This window comes from Oncorhynchus nerka, linkage group LG27 (assembly GCF_034236695.1).
Source record: "Oncorhynchus nerka isolate Pitt River linkage group LG27, Oner_Uvic_2.0, whole genome shotgun sequence".
NCBI classification, from domain to species: Eukaryota; Metazoa; Chordata; class Actinopteri; order Salmoniformes; family Salmonidae; genus Oncorhynchus; species Oncorhynchus nerka.
The window spans coordinates 78,312,838-78,337,146 of record NC_088422.1 but is presented as its reverse complement, the minus strand read 5'-3'; the positions used below and the strand labels follow the sequence as shown (position 1 = coordinate 78,337,146).

Below are 24,309 nucleotides of genomic sequence, written 5' to 3'. Positions count from 1 at the left end.
AACCACATGGCCGTACTGCTAAAATCAAAACAATCCATCAGCTAATTTAAGTTGAGACAACAGTTTGTTGACATCTAATGAGACAAGTATTTTAATCTGGGTGCGTTTGCTGCCCTTGTTGACATCTTAAGTGCTTTGTACTCACCAGTCCCGCCTGAGCGAACAGTAACTGGACGGCGGTCTTGCAGGCCATTCTCCAGCTGGAAGGACAGACCTGGTTGAGGACCTCAGTGACGGGGGAGTCGTCCCGGGAGTCACTCCGTTCTGCCCCACTGCCTCTTTAATGAGCTGCAACATGGTGTGCTGAGGATACAAAAACAGGGTGGCGGTGTGAAAACACAAGACTTCTTCTGCAAGGCACTAATGTGGATCTGACAAAGATCCACTTTGGATTTAAACTTTTTTTTTTTTTTGCCAAATAAAGGTATGGTGGAGCAATATTGAGTGTGGGTCCTATTCATCTCTTCTAAAACACGAACATACACCAGAACAGGAAACAGTAACAACTATAAAGTCCAGGGACTAAGTCCCTCTTGTTAAAGTGTCTAGGCTCTCTAGTTTAAAGGGTCCGGATGATGAATGTGCTGTTTATTTCTGAATTCGGTAAATGGTGAGTCAAATAACTGACAGATAGATAGTGTGTGCAATTATCACACAAGTTAGTTTTGTCCCACAGACTGGGGGAGAATCCATCTGTAAACTAACGATGCAGATGCTGATTCTATCCAGACCCAAGGCATCAAATGTACAATGGAATAAGTGTTAAGACATCCACATCAAAACATTAAAGCCTTGCCAAATACAAGACTCACAACCCACGTAAGTCATCAGTGGTTGAAATGACCGTCTAAGCGGCTCTCACTTCCTAGAGAGCAGAGTGATCCATTCTGGTCAGCAAGGTCGGACTATGAAAGACTTAGGAAACCACCCATCACAGTAGCCTAGCGCCAGGTTGAGAGCGAGCCAAGGCCAGGGGTGTATTCACAATGTTGCAGATAGAAATGTATTAAAAGAACTGGATACGACTCCTGAGCTGATGACTCCCAATTTAACATGACAGACTATCATATATGTTCTATGCAATATCTGAACATTCTATAACGTCAAGTCCTCCATAACAGACCGCAGGGCATACCGTTTTCAGTTTGAGGTTGTCAGCCGACTCGTTGAAGGACACTCCTTTGAGGAAGTGGGCACCAATCTGCACAGGGATGGTGGGCAGCTCACACTGAATGGGCTGGGAGATGGTCTGCATCCTGCCAGCCTGCTGGGCCTCTGCCTCACTGCAGCAACCCTACATAGTAGGGCGAGAGACAGATAGGTTTGAGACCGGGTTTTTCCCTTATCACAGCCACTATAATCCAAGGCTTTACCATTCCTAATGAGCTGTAATACGTCCTGTGCTTAGAGTAAACATACCTGTAAAGCTGCCTCCACAGATTTGGGATTGAGGTGAAAGCCAGCCTTCAGTGCATATTCACTGTGGCCCATACTTTCTAGTGCTGCTTTATAAGCCTGGCGAAAGAAAATACAAAATAATTTGTATAAACTCAACATGTAAGTAAGTCAGGCTGGCGATTGCTTCATCCAGTCCTTTCATTTCCAAGCCATCAACACATTGATTTGAAGCAGCCCTTGTGCTGTAGGGCACTATTGACCCAGTCAGAAATGGAACCCTATTTCATATATAGTGCAATACTATTGACCAGAGCCCTGATTAAAAATATTGCACATTACAGGGAAAATGACCAGGAATAAGGCTCTGGTCAAAAGCAGTGCACAAGCCTATATTGGGGAATAGGGTGTCATTTCAGACATTGACCAAGGCTGTGGTGGTCCTGCGGCATGCGCCATCTACCTGTAAGGCATTGTCGATCTTCATGTTGAGCTCCTTCAGATGGTGATCAGGGATGTTGGGGTTGTTGGAGCAGAAGAGCTGCTGGACCTGGATGCCTGCCAGGCAGCCGTCACGTCCCCTCTCCCTCAGACGTCCCGTGGCCTGGAACACAGCACATAGTCTCAGGTCACATAGCAGTTTACACACAGCATCACATACCCTACTACAACCCTTACACACCCTGCATCTGCTTTGTACAGCTAATCTGCATTACAGCAACGTACACAATATGCATGAGAAAATGTGTCAGTGTTGTATTGTAAGGGAATGGTAAGTAGCTAGCTAACATCTTCAACGTAAAGGAGTAACTAACCACCAAGTACACAGTAGATTGTAAAAATAAATAAAAAGTATGTACTTGAGTCATGGCTTGACCTCGAGTCTGACTCGAGTCACAAATTTGATGACTTGGGACATGACATAAAATAACTTGACCGATTACTTGAAATTATCTAGCCGGAGGGGGTCACAAGTGTGAAACTTAATGGGAAAAATACAAATATCCTACCATTTAGATTTTATATACCTTCACCCATTTCATCTGATTTCTAATATAGGCCTACGGTAATTGCACTAAATTGTCATCTCAAAAATATCTAATCTGTGCTTCAGAACCAAAAAGTTGCACATATTGATTGATGACCAGACAAAAACAGAGTAGGCTTATGTTTGTATTATCCAGATAAAACAGTTTAGAAATCTACTACAGAGGCATATTTGACAGAACAATAACAGGCCACATGGAGATTTTCATTGATCATTTTCATATTTCAGAAAGGCCTAGTTTGGGTGGCTACATGTTTAAAAGATGGCTGTAACGTAGCACTGCATTCAATATTATGGGATGAAGATAACATTCTGGCAAATTAATTACGGTATTTGTGAGGAAGAAAAGGGCAGTTTACTTGACAGTTGGCAACGAGCAATTTAGTGCAATACCGTAGGCGGCTCTCCAAAGTGATAGCGTGCAGTGCAGACAGACCATGCTTTCCATCCGATCCTGCAACCCCCGCTGCATACAGGTCGGCAGTATGATTCTGCTCTGGACTCTAGAGAAGTGACATGACATCCATACCTAGTTGATATTGGCTGCTAACAATGACTTTCAGCTACAAATGCAAAATGTGTAAAACACAGTTTATTTCTATATGTTGCGTTTGAAACGGCATCACCGTTTATGGCTGTAATGACAGGCTACATTGGCGCAGAAATTGTGCGTGCATGTACATGCGTGGGGTCACGAGCTTTGAACCACTGCTTTTTTGGGGGTTGCGGGTCAAAAAGTTTGAGAACCAACGAGCCAACAAACAGATTGACGATTTGCTGTAGCGCTATAGGATTGGGTGCAGTGCAAATGTCAAACTGTATGGAGAGCGGATTTCCATAAATATCCTTGATCACCAAACAATTTAACTGTTTACTTTGCAGGCTTTAATTACTAGCATAGGCGTACTGGTCTTTCGGTATGTCATACTGGTCTTTTGGCCATGTCAAAATTGCTTGAAATGTGTCATTTATTTATGAAGCTTGCATTTGGAATTTGTTCAAATGAATTATTATATAATCAAAGTGTGTTGTAGACAAACTAATGAAAAGGGCTCTCTGGTAGCCTCTAACAGACATATTCGTATTTGAACAAGTCATTGCATGTATAGATTACATATTTTTACTTGACTCGCCTCGCACTTAGAACGCACAACTTGGACTTGATTTGAGACGCGACCCGTTCTACTTGTGACTACTTGAGAGTCAGACCTTGACTTTAGACTTGCTTGTGACTACAATAATAGTGACTTGGTTACACATCTGGTAGATTGTACATTTCAGAACAGTATTGGGCCTAGATTTGTGAATAACTGCTTCTATAGAGGGGAGACCGACCGCCTCCCTCTATGGAAACTGCCCAACAGTGCAGTGAGGCCCGGCCTGGCCCAGCCCGGCCATATCGCAGCAGCACATTCCAGCAGGATATCCAGCCCCGTTCCCTCCAGGGCTAACACCCCACATGCCAGGGCTTAACAGATCAATCAGGCCACTCACGATTCTCGATTCTGGCTCCAATGTACAGAGCAAAGCTCCAAATGTGCCGGGGGGGCTGTTACTAGCTACGGGATTAGCCAGCTAGCTCCTCTCACAAAACAGCCTCCATTTCAGTTAGCTAGGGTTTGTTTGGGGATGTGTAGGCCTAGCTTAAAGTGGAGGAGGGAAAACTATCAATACAGGCTCATATACTGTATACACAAACTTCTCAACAGGAAATAAGTGGAAATTGAGGCTGGAATGGTAGCTGACTGCATTTCATAGGAATGTATAACAGTCAGCTTGTCACGTTTTGAACACAGCCTATTTCCATCAGCTAGTCACACCAGGAAGCTCCTTGGTGAGTCCTGGGGGCGCCCTGGCCTCCATGTCCAAATACCTCGGCTGCACCCTTCCATGATCGTGAAGCCTCCTCCAGCTCCGTCAGGGGCCCAGGACAGGAGCTCTGGGAGCGGACATTGCTGCGTCGCTCCTGGGCCTGGGCGAGGGCCTCCGCCAGGCACGACTGGGCCACAGGCTGCACCTTCTGCAGGGCCTGGGATAGGAACTGGAAGTGCACCTGCATCACTGTTAGGAAGCACCGACCCAGCACCTAGAGAGAACACAACATTCAAAGGTTGTGATCAGGACAACATAGAAAATCAAGAACACTAGCCTATTGGTTTGGGGGATTGGTCAAGGTCAATGATGAATGAAGAGGGACACGGCAGAAAAGTAGGAATTCCCTATAATATCAACAACAACAAAAATCACACCCCTGACAAGATTAAATTAGTGGGAGCCTTGATCATTCATCATTGTTTTCTAAGAACACTGGTTCTCAAAGCATATGGCCTTGGCATTCCTTGTTTTTCATTACTCAGACAGTTACTTAAGTGATGTTAGCTTTAGAGACTTGGTTGTTTAAAATTCTCCTTAAAAACAATTACATTTAAGTTACATCTTTGATAACCCTCAGAGTCCTCTTAAATCAGTCCTAAATAGAGTCACAGCTATTGCATCAATTTACTGCTTAATGATGCTCTTGTTTGAGGAAAACCCAGCTTAAGAACATGACATTATTACCCACAAAAACAACTTGTAAGAAAGTATATTGTGAAGGGCTATAACCCAAAAACAGTTCAAGGCTGGATAAAGGCTGCATTACAGTGAGTCACTGAAGAGCACCGTCTATTTAATAGTTCAATTTCAACTGGTTCATATCACTAGAACATTATGGAAAACATTTGACAGGCTAACATTGTACAAAAAAAAAAAAAACACAGCTCAAGTTGGGGCAGGATGAAATAAAAAATGTCTCTATATCAAGGCCATGTTCTGCTGTGCTGCTTGATAACACATCCTCTCATTTTCCACACAACACCAGTCTACAGTGCAATGTTACCCAAGCAAATAACTTTATACCATATTTGGGAATCTCAGTTTGATTTTATAACACAGTCTACTCTGAGAGTCAAGGCCTAGCACTGTAGTTGTAAAGCACAACAAGCAATGCTTACAACTGGAAACAAAGTTCGCTCTTCTCCTTCAACTTAATAGTGGAGCAGATTTTTCCACATCATGATGGCACTGTCCCAGACCCTGTGCAACGGGCAATTCATATAAACAATAAGGTTCACATTTACATAAGTGAAGGAAAGAATTGTAAAGCTGTAGGAGTCAGACATGTTTGTTGTCCAGTTAGCAAAAAGAGGAGCAAAACAAGAGCAACCGGACACCACAGCCGGCTCACTGTGGTCACAGGGTTTCAGGTACGTGCTGAAAATATATTTTGGCTGAGCTGTTAAGGACAGAAATATGCCGCCCTGTTTAAAAGCAGACAGGAACAACAAGGCTGGGATGTCCTCATTCTTTAACAACACATCATGGGGGCACAGACACCGACTAGGCCTATAGACTTACTGACCATTTCCAAGGCTAGGTCCAAACCCTTTAGAGCCCTCTTCAGCTCTGATTCTGAAATAGGACCAAATAACAGTTAACATAAGGGAATTGGTCAAACATGCAGTATTGGTTCTGATCCATGATTTATGAGGGTGTGAAACGCATGCTGCTTATGTTGGACTGCTAATCACAGTATAAACACTGGTAACACCTCACTCTCAAATGACTAATGCATACCAAACACTGGCTCAATGAATAATGATATATGAGATGGTCCCCCTTCCCTCATTTTCCGAATGCAGACTATCAAACAAATTGTAGGCTGTCACGGAATTGAGTGGCGAATTGTTTAACATAAAATCTCTTAGCGGTCAAATTTGGAGTCCACTTGATCAGTGAATGTAACAAAAGCCTTATTATTACAGATTATGGTTACACAATTTGAATGCCTTCTTCATTTCCAACATATTTTGAGAACAGTGTTTTCCCGGTGGTTTTCCGCTAATTGCATTTTGGAACATTCGCACGTAACCAAACAGCCATGTGCGCATTGTTGAGTTTATAATATGAAGAAATAAAAAAGTTTACATTTTAAACTAAAAATGGTCTGATCAGCCTCTGCTTTTTTAAGTGCAGTGGTTGTATGGATTTTGGATGTGTCGTCCCAGTGTCTGTTTTGAAACGTAGACATATTGATCGTCCCAGTGACAAAAATGTGCCCTTAATTACCAGCCCTGGAGGGAATTATTTTATAAAGACATAAAAAGTATTTGGTTGTAATTGTAATGTTGCAATATTTTATAGGCTACCAAAAGGTGGCCAACCATTTGAGACAGGCTTGAATATGAATAGCCAATAGAGTATAGCCAACATTTGTGTCTGATTCTCTATGGTTAAAAATATAGTAATGCATTTTCTTTTGCAAAGTCATACAATGATGTAAAATGGTGTTAAAGACCATTTATTTATTTTAAGTGACTTACGCTTTTGGTTAAACATTTTATAAAAATCAGTCCTACTTGTCCAAAGGCGAAGAGGCAAAAAAGGTAATGAATAGCTCTACATTCTGAAAAGTGATGTCAAATTGCTTATAATACCATTAATACTATTATTTTTGGACCAGCTGCACAGAACACTATAAAAATGACAGAACAGACAATCAAACTACAAAAGGACATGATTATGTAGCAAGAAAAATGTAAAGGTTGCAACAAAAGATAATTAATCACACATGGGGATAAGATGAAATTTCAAATCGGCTCATGGAAAATATGAGGAATAAAACTAGAGGGCCAAGCCAACTTTTATTTTAATTTTATTTAACCAGGCAAGTCAGTTAAGAACAAATTCTTATTTTCAATGACGGCCTGGGAACAGTGGGTTAACTGCCTGTTCAGGGGCAGAACGACAGATTTGTACCTTGTCAGCTCGGGGGTTTGAACTCGCAACCTTCCGGTTACTAGTCCAACGCTCTAACCACTAGGCTACCCTGCCGCATACAAGGCTGAAAGGCAGGCTTAAACAGTAAGAATGAATCAAACAACTCATCTTCCCCATTAACTAAGGGGCACGTGTAGTGCGAGGACACATCTATTGTCTTCTTGAAGGGGAAATCATCATCTATCCTAGGAGTGAGAATAAAATCCAGATGCCTTTGTGTTTCATGTTTTCTTCCTGTCTAAGATACCTCTTTAGTGCTGTTAGTGAGTAGCCCGCAACATATTAGCCTGTCTTCTGTAGGATGGCCATTTCCAAAGGTAACATCTATAGACCCTTTTCCAGTACACGACACACTGATGTCACGTACAGATGCATGAGAGTCTTGGCGGAGGTAAGAAAACCATCGCGATCTGTGTCCATTCGACAGCCTACTTCTAAACAAAACTTTTCAGGGTTTTCATACTCTTGACGTTTTGACTCTTGCATAAACAGTCGCTAAGAATATATTTGGTTGTGATCTTTGCAAAATAACTCATTTTGGATGTATCAGTTTGCTATAATGCTAACACTCATTGATATAGGCTGTAGCAAAAGCTAGCCAAATAGCCATTTTACTGGTTAAAGTGCTTTTTAAGTATAATGCTGTTGATTTGTGATGACACAAAAATAAGACATTCATACGAGCCTTAAAATCCAATCATAATCCAAAAGTAGTTTGAAATGCACTCCTAAGCGACATGTAAACAGAGTGTTTTTTTGCCATTCTATTTTTCAGGGGTGTTTTGGGAGTGCTGCTAGTGCAGTTGTCTGCCTGGCTCTGGCCCTGACCCTGCCTGCACTATGGTTACCTCATGTTCAGAACCAGGAGAAGATCTCAATTGCATTCTCCTCATGTCTTCTCATCGTCTTCTCCTCCAATGGGTTTTGAGAAGGACACGAGGAGAGAGGATGCGAGGAGTATGCAATCGAGACCAGGACTCCTGTCTGGCTGGCCTGACCTTCGCTCCTTCTGTGGTTTCGCTCATACACTCAGTAGACTGCCCCCTAATAAACAGTGACATTTTCATGCATATTTGGAAGCTGAGACACTTTGAGCAGCCAGTGTAGCCAAGCTCCGATAAAAACACATTTTGTTTTCCATACTGACTGGACTTTCTGGATTTTAGGGAAGGGGGGGGAATTATCCTGCTTCCTTCAACATTCCACAATTCTCCAAACTCAAAATGTATTTTTTTGTTCTTCATACAGACACACAATTCTATCTTTTACATACAACTGCCAAGATAAATGTTCATAGACACGCACAAATGGAAAAGTCCTTTGTCACAAATGTAGTAAATCTCTGGGGGCATGGAAATGGCCAAATCTGAAGGTGTACCATGTACTCATGTGAAAAGCAATTTTACATAAACAATATTCAGCTGCTTATGGAGGAAATGTGGGTGGAATAAAAAGTGATGCCGTAATCTGTGGAATAGAGTGAAACTCACTGGTCTAGTAAAAGTACACAGTAGGCCTATGATGCACATGGCCATTTCGGACTTTGTCTGTTGATAGATTCCTTCTACTCAACCAGGTCTGAATATCTTATTCATACCTCAATTCCTGCATATTGGCAAGAGAGGTAGAGCAAAAGCACACTTTTATTTGACAAACGCACTGTTGTTATTCACAGACGCTAGCTGAAGCCAGAGTGAGTCAGTGTGGCTGCCAGACAGTCCTGCCGCAGTCTGAACTTTCACTGAGTTGGGCTTCCCCTCCTTTAATATTTATCTGTGCATATCCAAGACCACAGAGTCTAAATTACAGATTGTGGTGCAAAAGTCTTTCCTGCTCTGGGCACAACCACATCCACTGAGGCCCTGCAGTCCCTCTCATAAAACAGCCCTGGCCTGAACATTCAGCTTATTCACTCACTGTCTGCCACCGAGGCCTTGCTCCCTAAATCTGTTTAATCTCCAGGATGAGAGCATAGACATCTCAAACATTCACTACACAAGAGGCAATTTGCTTGCTGCCTAAACAGAGGAATTAAAAATAACTACATAAATTGGCATTTCTCTTGAGTACTATTTAGGAGTGCACTACCCTGGAACCTCTTCATTTCTGACTGGCGAGGCATGAGGCACAGCTGTGGCATCAGGAGCACATAAGGCTTCTCATCCACAAAACACTAGTGAAGTCTAATTTCAGTTACTATTTCCCCAATCAAAACACTAACTGTAAGCAACTTTGCTGGCCTGTAATAGACAGACCTGCATGCTCAGTCAGACTCTCTCTCAGCATAAACGATGGTTCCTGCCCTCTTCTCACATTCTCAGTGCTTTTCGCACCTCGCCCTCAGATCCTAGCACCCGCTTAACATTGGGCGTCAGGACCTAATTTCAGCCAAGAAATTCTGAATCAAGGAGCTATGCATTCTGAGAGAAAAATGAAAAATGGAACATAAGAAACAAAGCAAAAAGTGCAAAAGAAATTGCAAAAAATTATAGTCTAGACCCTCATAACAAAATGTGGTATTTAAAAAAGTTCCCTTTTTGCAAAACATGCTTATTGACAGCAGGGGAGGCTGGTAGGAGGAGCTATAGGATGACAGGCTCATTGTAATGGCATAAATGGAACAGTCAAACATATGGAAACCACGTTTGACATCCCAATTCCAGCCATTGCAATGAACCTTTTCTCCTATAGCTCCTCCTACCAGCCGCCCTGATTGACAGGGAAATGGAAAGGAGGGGAATGGAAAATAATCATGTTATTTTACAGGTAGGCCTAATTGTCCGGATAATGTAATAACTTTACTTTTGACAGGTGTTCAGTGCGTGTCCAGGTCAGTAACTGTAACCCTGGCAACCCCTTACCTCCACATCCTGCAGGCTGAAGTCATTCTGGTCTTTGAAGTTGGCAGCCCCAGCGCTCAGCTCCATCAGCATCTTGGCGATCTCTGGCTTTATTGCTGCAGTCAGCCGGCTGGCCGCCTCCATGACATGTTCCTGCACGTCCTTAAGTTGCATAGCTGCTTTCGAGTAGTGAGAGTTCCTGAACACGCTGCTGAACAGGTCAGTGAGAAAGGCGCTGGCCCTGCAGAACACATTCAGTGCATCCAGGTACTTGGAGATGCCCTGCTGGATGTCGGCGACCGCAGTGGTGTTGGGGGTGGAGGGAGGTGGTTGGCAGCTGCCGGGCATACCCACCCCGGTGGAGCCACCCATGGGGGAGCAGGTGGAGCCCAGGGGGGCGCTGAGGGTCCGGCTCAGCTCAGGCATCTGGTACTGCTGGTGCTGCTGCACTTTCTGCTTGGACCCGCCGAGCAAAAAGCGCCGCTTGTAGTCCATTTTACTTTCCTGCGCACTACAACAATACATAAGTGTCAGGCTGACTCTGGAAGCTCCGGATTTCAGCCAACCAGAAGCTCTCTCTCTCTCTTATAGAATACAACAAACCAATAGTCCTGGAATTTATGTAAAAAGACAACTTAAGGGCTCCATCTACCAGAAACTTGTCTCAAAATGCTTTGTAACTAACAGAGTGATGCAGGGTAGAGACTTGTTGACTAAGTGTGATGTTTATGTGCAGCCCTGCTGCAGGTCACGGTGGACAGTCCCAGAAAAAATAAAAAGGTAGAAATGCAACTTCCCGAATCTGACTCAAAAGGAGTCAATGGTTTATGAGAGGACAGTGCAAAAAACTGAAAACACTCCACGATTCTCTCATTCCAAGACAAGATTCATGTGCATAACAATTCCTTCAAATAGAAGCAGAAAATGTCCTTTTGTATAACATATATAGTTAGAAAATCTTTAAAAGCTGTAAGCAAAAAATGCGAAGAATCTGAAAAGAAATGTGGCACTGGTCAACAGCAAGGAGTCTGACAAAGAGAGACAAAAATCTGTTATCCAGTAGGACAATGGTGCCTTGTCACTTCACTTCCTCTCTGTGTGTATGGAGCAGAGTGGAGGGCAGACAACCAGTCCGTCAGAGATTCTCTTCACACTGTCTGTGGCGGTTAAAAGGAAGCCAGCTGATAGGACTGCTGTTGGAAACTTTGCCGGCCTCCTCAACGTCCTCGCCGTTTCCTTCTGCTGGCTGAGGTAGTTAATCACTGCGGAAACAAAAATGTGCTCCCAGATCTCGCCCCTTCTCCTCCACAAAATGCAGATTAGAAGAGCGACAAAAGAACAAATGTATCTGTAAGGCCTCTAGGTCGTTTCCTAAGGGAGGAAAAAGGAGAAACAAAAGAAAGTCACAATGATTTCAGAGGAAGGATTCAGATGTTCTGTTTTTTCCAATAAAACGTGGCAGTTGAAGCAGTTCTTGGGAAGATAAAAATAATTGTGAATGCTTAGAAACTCAAGTAAGCATTTAGTCTAATGAATTACACTAGGTTGTGACAATATTGTGCAACTACTTACAGTAGCCCAACTCAACAGCCAAAAAAACAAACAAGATAAAACAGAAAATTGAGGGTTTAGCATAATCAGGTGTTAATTCTTTATCCCATTATTAGACTAATTTCATATTAGCCTTCATAAATAAATGGTAGACATGACCGCACTGTAGATCCCTGCATACACAATCAACACTTCTAGACTGGTACCAACGTTGTACCTCACTCACTAATAACTCCTCTACAAAAGGAAATACAGCCACAGACAAATGTCTGCAAGCAGTCATTGTTGGAAAACAGTGGCGATCTGTCTTAATGGAACACACACACACACACACACACACACACACACACACACACACACGCGTGGGAGTTAAAAATATCCCCTTTCAAAGTCTAAGCAACAAATTGTCAACAGAAACCTGTTTCTCTCCTTGGTAGTTATGTAATTATGCAAATAAGCATAATCCTATTTGCATGTTTAGGAGAAACAAATGCCAGCATGTATCATTACCTAGCATGAGAAAGAAAAATGGTGATAATATGCCACAGTAGTGGAGAGATGTCCATGTCAATACTTGGAAATGTACCCGTTTCCTTTCTAGATGTAGGCCATAGCTAGCATAAGGCTAGGAAATTCAGACACAAGCAATTTGGCAAGCAATACTAAAACATTTACAATTGTTATCTGGGGTGTTGCTGTACTGTTTGTTGATATTAGAATCCCCTGATGAGATCACACCTTAAATGGCAAAAATCAAAGTAAATCATACTGGATAGGCCAGTCCCACTGTGTAGGCCTCTGTTATTAATTCTGTTGTGGAACGCTTATCACTCAGCCTCGTGCTTACTGCTACAATGTTTGGGGATGAGGGAGCAACTCGTGGAAAAAAAACAAGCCACAGCTTTTCCTCAGGATAACACCAAGACACCCGTCATTGTGTGCTGCTCAGACAGCCTGTGCATTGTACATGGCCTTTATCAACCACAAACATTCCACCACTGTTTGTATCTACAATGTTCCACTGACCTTACCCTCTTGGACCACAGTATCTCTACTTGCACATCTTTCACTCTAGAATTAATGCTAAATTGTAATTATTTTCACCTCTATGGCCTATTTGCCTACCTCCCAACATTTGCACACACTGTACATAGATTTTTCTATTGTGTTTATTGACTGTAGGCTTGTTTTTGTGTAACTCTGTTGTTGTTTATGTTGCACTGCTTTGCTTTATCTTGGCCAGGTCAGTTGTAAATGAGAACCTGTTCTCAACTGGCCTACCTGATTAAATAAATGTGAAATTACAAATAAACCTTCAAACTTCGCTGTCTTTCACAAACAGAGGGGTGTGTAGACAGACTGACAGCCTACACCAAAATAAATTAACCTGCCTTGGAGACAGAGGGGACCTGACATGCCGGGAAGCCCATGGTCCTTCCCATGTCATGGGAGGCAGCAGCGGAGAGACAGACATCAAATCAAATGTATTTATAAAGCCTGTTTAACCTTAGCAGATGTAAATACAGAAACACAGCCTAAAACCCCAAAAATGCAGATTAGAGGTCGACCGATTAATTAGGGCCGATTTCAAGTTTTCATAACAATCGGAAATTGTATTTTTGGGCGCCAATGTTTTTTTTTATATATGCACCTTTATTTAACTAGGCAAGTCAGTTAAGAACACATTCTTATTGTCAATGACAGCCTAAGAACGGTGGGTTGACTGCCTCTTTCAGGGGCAGAACGACAGATTTTCACCTTGTCACCTCGGGGGATCCAATCTTGCAACCTTACAGTTAACTAGTCCAAAGCAATAACGACCTGCCTCTCTCTCGTTGCACTCCACAAGGAGACTGCCTGTTACGCGGATGCAGTAAGCCAAGGTAAGTTGCTAGCTAGCATTAAACTTATCTTATAAAAAACAATCAATCATAATCACTAGTTAACTACACATGGTTGACGAAATTACTAGATATCTAGTGTGTCCTGTGTTGCATATAATCTGACTGAGCATACAAGCAGGCAAGTATCTAAGTATCTGACTGAGCGGTGGTAGGCAGAAGCCGGCGCGTTAACATTCATTCATACAGCATTTTCGTGTGTTTTGCCAGCAGCTCTTCGTTGTGCTTCAAGCATTGCGCTGTTTATGACTTCAAGCCTATCAACTCCCGAGATGAGGCTGGTGTAACCGAAGTGAAATGGCTAGCTAGATAGCGTGTCATACGTCACTCGCTCTGTGCCTTGCAGTGGTTGTTCCCCTTGCTCTGCATGGGTAACACTGCTTCGAGGATGGCTGTTGTCGTTGTGTTCCTGGTTCGAGCCCAGGGAGGAGCGAGGAGAGGGACGGAAGCTATACTGTTACACTGGCAATACTAAAGTGCCTATAAGAACATCCAATAGTCAAAGGTTAATGAAATACAAATGGTATAGAGGGAAATAGTCCTATAATTCCCATAATAACTACAACCTAAAACTTCTTACCTGGGAATATTGAAGACTCATGTTCAAAGGAACCACCAGCTTTCATGTTCTGAGCAAGGAACTGAAACGTTAGCTTTCTTACAAAGCACATATTGCACTTTTACTTCTCCAACACTTTGTTTTTGCATTATTTAAACCAAATTGAACATGTTTCATTATTTATTTGAGGCTAAATTGATTTTATTGATGTATTATATGAAGTTAAAATAAGTGTTCATTCAGTATTGTTGTAATTGTCATTATTACAAATAAATAAATACAAATCGGCATCGGCTTTTTTGGTCCTCCAATAATCGATATCGGCGTTGAAAAATCATAAAATCGGTCTAATGCAGATGTAGAAGCACGGTGACAAGGGAAAAACTGAAAGGCAGGAACCTTGGAAGAAACCTGGAGAGGAACCAGACTGAGGGGTGGCCAGTCCTCTTCTGGCTGTGCCGGGTGGAGATTATGAGTACATGGCCATTAAGGCCAGATTATTCTTCAAGATGTTCATAGATGACCAGCAGGGTCAAATAATAATCACAGAGGTTATAAAGGATGCAACAGGTCAGTACCTCAATTTCCAAGTGAGCAAAATGGTTCCAAAAACCATTACACCTAACAGTTCTCATTATAACCGAAGTAAAATTTAAAATTTTTTATCTTCAAAATACGTAGTATACGGGAGAGTCCCATAACCGAAATAAAATTTTGCTCCTTATGTTTTCTTTTGGAAAAAAGAGATGAGCAGTCTACTTCAAACATGGTGCTTTGAGAGAGGTAGTCTAACTAGTGAAATGAGCAGTCTCTCCTGTCGCAAAATCCCATGGATTACAGTGACTGCGGTAACTGCCAGATGCCCCACACTCCCTGCTGCTTAAAATAAGGATATTAAGGCTACCGGAGGAAACAGGAACCAGACTAGCCGGGTCCAGCCCAAAAAGGTCCTAAATCCTAGAAACTGCTTAACAGAAAAGGGAAGTTACGTCAGAGGTCTATGAATCCAATAAGGAAACTGTTGTGAAATACAGTAGGACTCAGGTCATAACAAAAGGAGGCAGAGCCAGCCAAGTATTGTGATGAATAAACAAAGCCAATATTGCCTCTGATATTCTCATTTTGACTTATCAAACCATGAAGTGTAGGCTGTCAGGTTTGTTGTTCTGACTCCAAAAAGTGAGTTTGTGGGTCTTGGTGTCCTGCTGACAAGATAAGACGCCCAGCCAGCCATCACAACATAAAAAAAACAGTTACATTTGTGTCCAAGTGAAACACTGCTGACCTGCCTGCCTAAGGTCTGGCTAAAATGAGCAGGTCAGGCCGGGCACGGCATCAATATTGATGTGACCCGTCCCACTATCCTCTCTATTGGCAGCCAAGCTTCTTGTTCCAATGCGGAAAGTATTAGAGCTTACATCCAAACAAACACGTAATAGGAGGGTCCCCAGTCTGTGCTGCTGGCTCAGCGCCCGGTTTAATGTCCTTCCTTTGGCAGGGTGCACTCAGGGCTAATGTTAGTGCCGCCTCCACCCCTCACTGTGTATCTCAGCTGCTACTACTTGGACAAGGAGCTTAGGTTTCCTGAAGCAAGCTCTGTCGCCAGATACAAAATGAGCTCCCAAGTATGATTTACCTGTGATAGATCTTCAAGGAATTTGTCAGCACTAAAAAGTCAACTGAAATGTAAAATAATGGCACATGCAGCATATAACAAATGTGTATCCATTACTCTTTTCAACATCAACGACTAAAGGTAGCCTCATGGTGGTGGACAGGGCAGCTGTTCCTCAAGCTGACAGCTCTTTCTGCCACTGAGGCACCAGGCCCACTGAAGGCAGGGTACAACCACATGGCCACCATTAGACAACCCCTCAGTCTCCGCTCATGAGGTCTATTTCAGCCTCCTCGGCCAAACAGCTGCCATACACTAGACCGTACCATACCGCTTTTAGGACTCAAAGTTTCAGCTCAAAAATGTTCTCTACATCTGTTGCCAATGAAGCAAAGGAATGCTTTTCCCCCAGAATGCTCTTATGTGGATTCAAACAAGAACACTTCAAAAACAGGTAGAGCGACCATTTCAATCCCATTGTACCCTTTTAACAAGTATGTGCCCCATTTCATTGATATTCTACTTCAAACATTTATAGTATCTAAGGTAATGGGTATCAACCTAAATATGCAACTAATATGACAAGGAAACATTTCTCAAAAAAAGCAATAAGCACAAATTGCTCTACAACAATTAAAATGAGCAGGAACCATTAAAATAGAAGATATCACTAGTATTTTGTAGGTAAACATTCTTACATAGTCACATTGTAGATGGATGGGATATGGGGTAGCCTAGCCCCAGACTCCGTGGCAGCAGACAGGTCAAATGTCAAGCCAAGTGGCAGGACAAGTGCTGCAAGCAACTGTGTGACAGGAGCAGAGCCAGGCTCTGCCTGCCCAGAAGACACAAGGAGGGCATTGTGGCAAGCACCGGCCGGCCTCCTCCATACCACCACAACAACAAAAAATAATAACACCCTCAGCCAGCTGCAGCAGGATTCTCAAAGACAAAAGGGAAAAATATGGTCTATGATTTGAATGTTTATCTTCAAAATACGTAGTATACGGGAGAGTCCCATTCTGAAATGAGGTTGGCTAACTGGCTGTACGCTAGTAGGACTAGATATTATAACATGTGATATAATAAGCTTATGCCTGTAACAATAGCAGGCTGGCTGCTGAAACAAAGGAGGGGATATGCTCGGACACCAAAAAGGTCCGAGACTCCTAACTATGTAATCTTACATTCCGTCGCCAACAGTGCACTTGTTTATATAGCTCGAAGGACAAAATGTTGGCCCTGGTGTTTAATCGTTTCCTAGACAAGTAATAAGGAGATGCTTATTTTCAAATTGTTAACTAAAAATGTCCTACTGTCTCACACATACCGGAACTTCCCTTATAGATTTCACAATGTTGACAAACTGGTATAGGTGGCTTGGGTAACTATTTGAAGGCAAAACGCAAACGTAATTCATACAAGCGGTCAGAGGCAACTTCAACCCAACAACTACTTACAGGATGTATGGAGAAACCGAAATGACTTTATAAAAGGATTCCTACAGTTCACTACAACTGAGTTATAAAAATAAACAAAGTTCCGAATTGAGGCATGCTCAGATAAAGCTCTTATCAATGGTAGTCATGAGTAAAGCTCATGAACTGTGTTGGGCATAGATAGAAGCACAAGACCCAGCCCTGTCCTGGAGACGACAGTGACCTCCTGACTCGAGCAGCTTCCTATTCAAAGCCTTCTAACTACAGCTCCGTTTCAGCAACAGGCCAATAGCGAACGCGGCTCACATTTCACAGACCTCGAGGCACAGCATTGGAGGGAGCTCTGCTGGCTAGCCTAGCGGATGGAGTTTGAGTTTCTCTTCTACATAAGCAGCATGACATCTGTAAGCCTCCTTGAATAAGGCAATGTTATTCTTTAAAAAAGGGGAACGTGTGTCACATGAAGCTACTTTTATCCCCATATGTAAAATGGCACAACTTGAAGGCCACAAAATTGGATGTCATATCCATTCAAGACATACCATGGAAGACACAAATGGCTCACTTAAAAAGAGTAAGGTCAAAAGGTTTCATGATTTGCCAAACACCATTTTCTTTTTAGCCAGTACAAAAGTAAGATTTTCTATTTAACTCCAGGAGTGGACAGGATATGGGGTTCCTATGGAAACAGAACCCATTTCACAGATTTCCCATTGAGAAAAATCTGATATATCATTCCTCTTACTACACAGAATGAGAAACCTACTGCCCTTTGGTAAATAAACCGTACACTTATGTAGCCAATACTACCCTTCTCACAACTGTTACCTACCATGATTTACAGATGACAAACATCTGCCATTAAATGTGTACATGATGTGCATACTAACAGTGAGTAACTTCATTGACAACACTTCCATGCATCACACTGGGGATGAAGCAAAAAACAAAACATACATGAATGAAACTTAAGTCTGCCTCAGATCGATTGTCTAGGACCATGTAAACCTCCCCTTTCATGTAAACCTCCCATAATGAACATCCTGCTTTTAGGGAAAGTGCATTATTTTGTACATGTATGAAACTGCGAGTTTGACTAACTCTAGTCTCCTTGCTTAGGGTGTCCAGGGTCCTTCCTGTGATCATTTGTATGTCGGAGGAGGACTGATGAGCTCAGTTCTAGAGACTTAAAAAAAGGACATATTCCAAAGTGAATGAAAATAAAAATGTCAACACCATCTAAAATTGAATTTCCCCCTCCAGAAATGAGCCCAATAACATATTGGTTAAAATATATACATTAACATATTGGACCATGCATGCTATGAGCAATAAACATGATCACCTGTAGCCCAACTGACGCAGCATAGTGGCTATAAATACATAGGCTGAAGCATGGGTCTTATCCATCTCTACTTAACCCATTGCACACATATTCATATTCTGTTCTTATTCACTCCAATACATTTTATGGGTTTCTAATTACATATTAAGTATGTAATTTAAGAGCGCTGTGCCTAACGCCTCGATCACACCGACAGAGTCATTGCATTTTGGTAAACCAGAAATGCATTCATTTCCATTGGAACACTGTTTGCCTTGCAGAGGCAGTGCGTTCTGCGTGGTGCATGCGCTGCGTCAAACTGCATGCGTAGACTGATGGACAGAAATGGTAGCAGAAGGTGAATGTTGAACATTTGTTGCACAAATATCCAGATGCTGTGTACCATTTTGCGCAATGATGCTAATCAGCGTGATCAATGCGTAAACCATGCTTAAACCTCTGGTTGTAACTGCATTTTTATAATGATGCTGCAAGCAATTTTAAGAGCAAAGAAATAAATGCTGTAACGGTAGCGATGTGCCAAATTACATTTTTTAATAAGTTTACCGTTTAAAAGACACACACTGCCTTTGGATTACAGCCGTATTCTAAAATGGATTAAATCGTTCCCCCCCCAGCAATCTACACACAATACCCCATAATGACAAAGCAAAAAGAGTATTTTTTATATTTGCTCATTTAAAAACTGAAATGTGACATTTACACAAGTATTAAGACCATTTACGCAGTACTTTGTTGAAGCACAGATGTTCGAGTCCGGGCTATGGCTGGGCCACTCAAGGAAATTCAGAGACTTGTCCTGAAGCCACTCCTGTGTTGTCTTGGCTGTGTGCTTAGGGTCGTTGTCCTGTTGGAAGGTGAACCTTCACCCCAGTCTGCAGTCCTGAGTACTCTGGAGCAGGTTTTCGTCAAGGATCTCTATACTTTGCTCCGTTCATCTTTCCCTCGATACTGACTAGTTTCCCAGTCCCTGCCGCTGAAAAACATCCCCACATCACGTTGCCACCACCATGCTTCACCAGATAATCTTGTTTCCTCATGGTCTGAGAGTCCTTTAGGTACCCTTTGGCTAACTCCAAGCGGGCTGTCATGTGTCATCTACTGAGGAGTGGCTTCCGTCTGGCCACTATCATACAGGCCAAATTGATGGAGTGCTGCAGAGATTGTTGTCCTTCTGAAAGGAATGAACTCCAGAGCTGTCAGAGTGACCATCAGGTTCTTGGTCACCTCCCTGAACAAGGCCCTTCTCCCCCAATTGCGCAGTTTGGCCAGGTGGCCAGCTCTAGGAAGAGTCTTGGTGGTTCCAAACTACTTCCATTTATTTCTTCCATTTTTTAACCCAGGTAGGCTAGTTGAGAACATTTTCTAATTTACAACTGCGACCTGGCGAAGATAAAGAACAGTAGTTCGACATATACAGAGTTACACATGGAATAAACAGTCAATAACACAGTAAAAAAAAGAAAAATCTATATACAGCGAGTGCAAATGAGATAAGGGAGGTGAGGCAATAAATATAAGTATATAAGTAATTACAGTATAGCAATTAGACACTGGAATGGTAGATGTACAGAACATTACTGTGCAAGTAGAGATACTGGGGCGCAAAGGAACAAGATATATAAATACAGTATGGGTAGTTGAATGGGCTGTTTACAGATGGGCTATGTGCAGGTGCAGCGATCTGTGAGCTGCTCTGACAGCTGGTGCTTAAAGGTAGTGAGGGAGATGTGAGTCTCCAGCTTCAGTGAATTTTTCAGTTCATTCCAGTCATTGGAAGTCTTTACTGTCTTTACTGAAGACTCATCTCTCTAGCCAGCCTGGCCGATTCCCCTCTTTCCACTGGGATTCTCTGCCTCTACCCTGTTACGGGGGCTGAGTCACTGGCTTACTGGGGCTCTCTCATGCCGTCCCTGGGGGGTGCGTCACCTGGGTGGGTTGATTCACTGTTGTGGTCGGCCTGTCTGGGTTGGCGCCCCCCCTTGGGTTGTGCCGTGGCGGAGATCTTTGTGGGCTATACTCGGCCTTGTCTCAGGATGGTAAGTTGGTGGTTGAAGATATCCCTCTAGTGGTGTGGGGGCTGTGCTTTGGCAAAGTGGGTGGGGTTATATCCTTCCTGTTTGGCCCTGCCCGGGGGTGTCCTCGGATGGGGCCACAGTGTCTCCTGACCCCTCCTGTCTCAGCCTCCAGTATTTATGCTGCATTAGTTTATGTGTCGGGGGGCTAGGGTCAGTTTGTTATATCTGGAGTACTTCTCCTGTCCTATTCGGTGTCCTGTGTGAATCTAAGTGTGCGTTCTCTAATTCTCCTTCTCTCTTTCTTTCTCTCTCTCGGAGGACCTGAGCCCTAGGACCATGCCCCAGGACTACCTGACATGATGACTCCTTGCTGTCCCCAGTCCACCTGGCCATGCTGCTGCTCCAGTTTCAACTGGCCTGGGCCCTAGGACCATGTCCCAGGACTACCTGACATGATGACTCCTTGCTGTCCCCAGTCCACCTGGCCATGCTGCTGCTCCAGTTTCAACTGTTCTGCCTTACTATTATTCAACCATGCTGGTCATTTATGAACATTTGAACATCTTGGCCACGTTCTGTTATAATCTCCACCCGGCACAGCCAGAAGAGGACCTGAGCCACCCCACTACCTGAGCCTGGTTCCTCTTTCTAGGTTTCTTCCTAGATTTTGGCCTTTCTAGGGAGTTTTTCCTAGCCACCGTGCTTTTACACCTGCATTGTTTGCTGTTTGGGGTTTTAGGCTGGGTTTCTGTACAGCACTTTGAGATATCAGCTGATGTACGAAGGGCTATATAAATAAATTTGATTTGATTTGATTTGATTGGCAGCAGAGAACTAGAAAGAAAGGCAGCCAAAGGAGGAATTGGCTTTGGGGGGGGGGGGGGGGACTAGTGAGATATACCTGCTGGAGCACGTGCTATGGGTGGGTGCTGCTATGGTGACTAGTGAGCTGAGATAAGGCGGGGCTTTGGCGACGAGTATGAAGCGATGGCCAGCCAATAAGAGCATACAGGTCGCAGTTGTGGGTATTATATGGGGCTTTGGTGACAAAACGGATGGCACTGTGATAGACTGCATCCAATTTGTTGTGTAGAGTGTTGGAAGCTATTTTATTGATGACGTCGCCAAAGTCAAGGATCGGTAGGATGATCAGTTTTACAAGGGTATGTTTGGCAGCATGAGTGTAGAATGCTTTGTTGCGAAATAGGAAGCAGATTCTAGATTTAATTTTGGATTGGAGATGCTTAATGTGAGTCTGGAAGGAGAGTTTACAGTCTAATCAGACACCTAGGTATTTGTAGTTGTCCACATATTCTAAGTCAGAACCATCCAGAGTAGTCATTCTGGACGGGCGGGCAGGTGAGGGCAGTGATCGGTTGAAGAGCATGCATTTAGTTTTACTTGCATTTAAGAGCAGTTGGAGGCCACGGAAGGAGAGTTGTATGGCATTGAAGCTCATCTGGAGGTTTGTTAACACAGTGTCCAAAGAAGGGCCAGAAGTATACAGAATGGTGTCGTCTGCGTAGAGGTGGATCAGAGAATCACCAGCAGCAAGAGCGACATCATTGATATATACAGAGTAAAGAGTCTGCCCGAGAATTGAACCCTGTGGCATCCCCATAGAGACAGCAAGAGGTCCGGACAACAGGCCTTCCGATTTGACACACTGAACTATCAGAGAAGTAGTTGGTGAACCAGGCAAGGCAATCATTTGAGAAACCAAGGCTGTTGAGTCTGCCAATAAGAATGTAGTGATTGATAGAGTTGAAAGCCTTGGTCATTTAAGAATGATGGAGGTCACTGTGTTCTCAGGGATCTTCAACGCTGCAGAAATGTTGTTTTGGTACCCTTCTCAAGATCTGTGCCTCGACAATCCTGTCTCGGAGCTCTACGGACAATTCCTTGGACCTCACGGCTTGGTTTTTACTCTGACATGCACTGTCAACTGTGGGACCTTTATATAGACAGGTGTGCCTTTCCAAATCATGTCCAATCAATTGAATTGGACTCCAATCAAGTTGTAGAAAAATCAAGGATGAGCAATGGAACCAGGATACACCTGAGCTCAATTTCAGGGTCCATAGGAAAGGTCTGAATACTTACAGTACCAGTCAAAAGTTTAGACACACGTACTCATTGAAGGGTTTCTTTATTTGTACTATTTTATATAATGTAGAATAGTGAAGACATCAAAACTAATGAAAAAAATACACATTTGGAATCATGAAGCAACCCCCCCGCCTTAACAGCTTTGCACACTCTTGGCATTCTCTCAAACAGCTTCATGGCGGTTGTCACCTGAAATGCATTTCCGTTAACAGGTGTACCTTGTTAAAAAGTTTGTGGTATTTCTTTCCTTCATAATCACCACAATTTTTGTGCCAACGTTGCTTCCGTTCGGTGAGTTTCTGTGGCCTAACACTCTGCAGTTGAGCTGTTGCTCCAAGACGTTTCCACTTCACAATAATAGGACTTTTACAGTTGACCGAGGCAGCTTTAGCAGGGCAGAAATTTGCCCACCTGAATTGTTTAAAGGTGGCATCTTATGACAGGACCGCGTTGAAAGTCACTAAGCTCTTCAGTAAGGCCATTCTACTGCCAATGTTTGTCTATGGAGATTGCATGGCTATGTGCTCGATTTTATACACCTGTCAGCAACGGGTGTGGCTGAAATAGCCTAATCAACTATTTTGAAGGGGTGTCCACATACTTTTGTATATAAAGCTCATCTTGGTCAAATTGGTCTTGCTTGACTCACACATTCACTAAAGTAACCTAAAATTCACCTCTTCCTCTGGTCCTCAAATTTCCCCAGGCCTTTATGGCCTATCGTCTACTTAGACTAACATGGAAAATATGGTTTTTGATAACTACACTGCAATTAATAATTAAATTCATAATAAAAACTGTTTTTCAGTTTGGGATTTTTAACGTTAAGGATCCCAATTTCCTTCTAACGTTCACACCCATAGTAGCAAATGGGATCCCCCTCCTTTTAACAAAGGCCAAAACTTCTTCAAAAGTGTCTTCCCGCAATTGCATTAAGAACTGTTGTACAATGACTGCTTGTCAGAATACATGTTTCCCTCCCTTTGGCTCGCGCAAATTGAACGCACCTCGAGAATAATATTTCTCGAACACACAAGCAGACTAGGTAAATAGGTCAACTGTTGTCGGATTTTGTTTTAATAACATTACATGGTAAAAACAGGAGCAATGGAAAGTCACATCCTGAGTGATGAAGTACAGGCTTTGAATTACATCGCAGGCCGCAACAGTAGGCTATACAGCGCTGTTTGAGTTGAGCATTTTAGACAATTTAATAACCCTTCATCTGAACAATGGAGTGTCAGAAACAATCATGCATGTCAGTTCAGCGCACACAGCATGAGAAAAAAATTACATATATTAAGCTATGAAATACACACTGAAGCATGGTTGTTCTATGTCATCTACAAAAGAAACGACCTCTCCAGAATCCATATGAAGGAAATCAGTCGCAGTTCCGAAGAACTTTAGCCCCTCTTGACAGACTCACAGGGAGGAAAATAGCTGAGCAGGCTTGCACTGGTTTCCCAGGATTCAGCAGGCTGAGATTTCCCCTCTGGAAGCCCCTTATGACAGTCCATTACCCTCAGTTCACCATCCCCCATACTAGAGACTGACTGCGCAACAGTCTGGATTTATGAGGTGTCCATCTGAGACATATTACAATGCTACAGTGGCACGAAAAAGTAGGTGAACCCTTGGGAATTACCTGGATTTCTGCATAAATAAAAA

The 24,309-nt window shown here is 42.9% G+C and overlaps 1 protein-coding gene across 1 annotated transcript; it reads right to left on the bottom strand.

Annotated features, from left to right (window-relative positions):
* Nucleotides 1–72: 72 nt before the first annotated feature.
* LOC135565375 (granule associated Rac and RHOG effector protein 1-like) lies at nt 73–11,501 on the bottom strand. The gene is given in 7 exon segments (XM_065012031.1): nt 73–252; nt 255–303; nt 1,136–1,294; nt 1,420–1,515; nt 1,859–1,999; nt 4,317–4,529; nt 10,123–11,501. Coding segments are annotated over 7 exon segments (1,323 nt in total). The 5' UTR covers nt 10,627–11,501; the 3' UTR covers nt 73–91.
* Between the last annotated feature and the right edge of the window lie 12,808 nt (nt 11,502–24,309).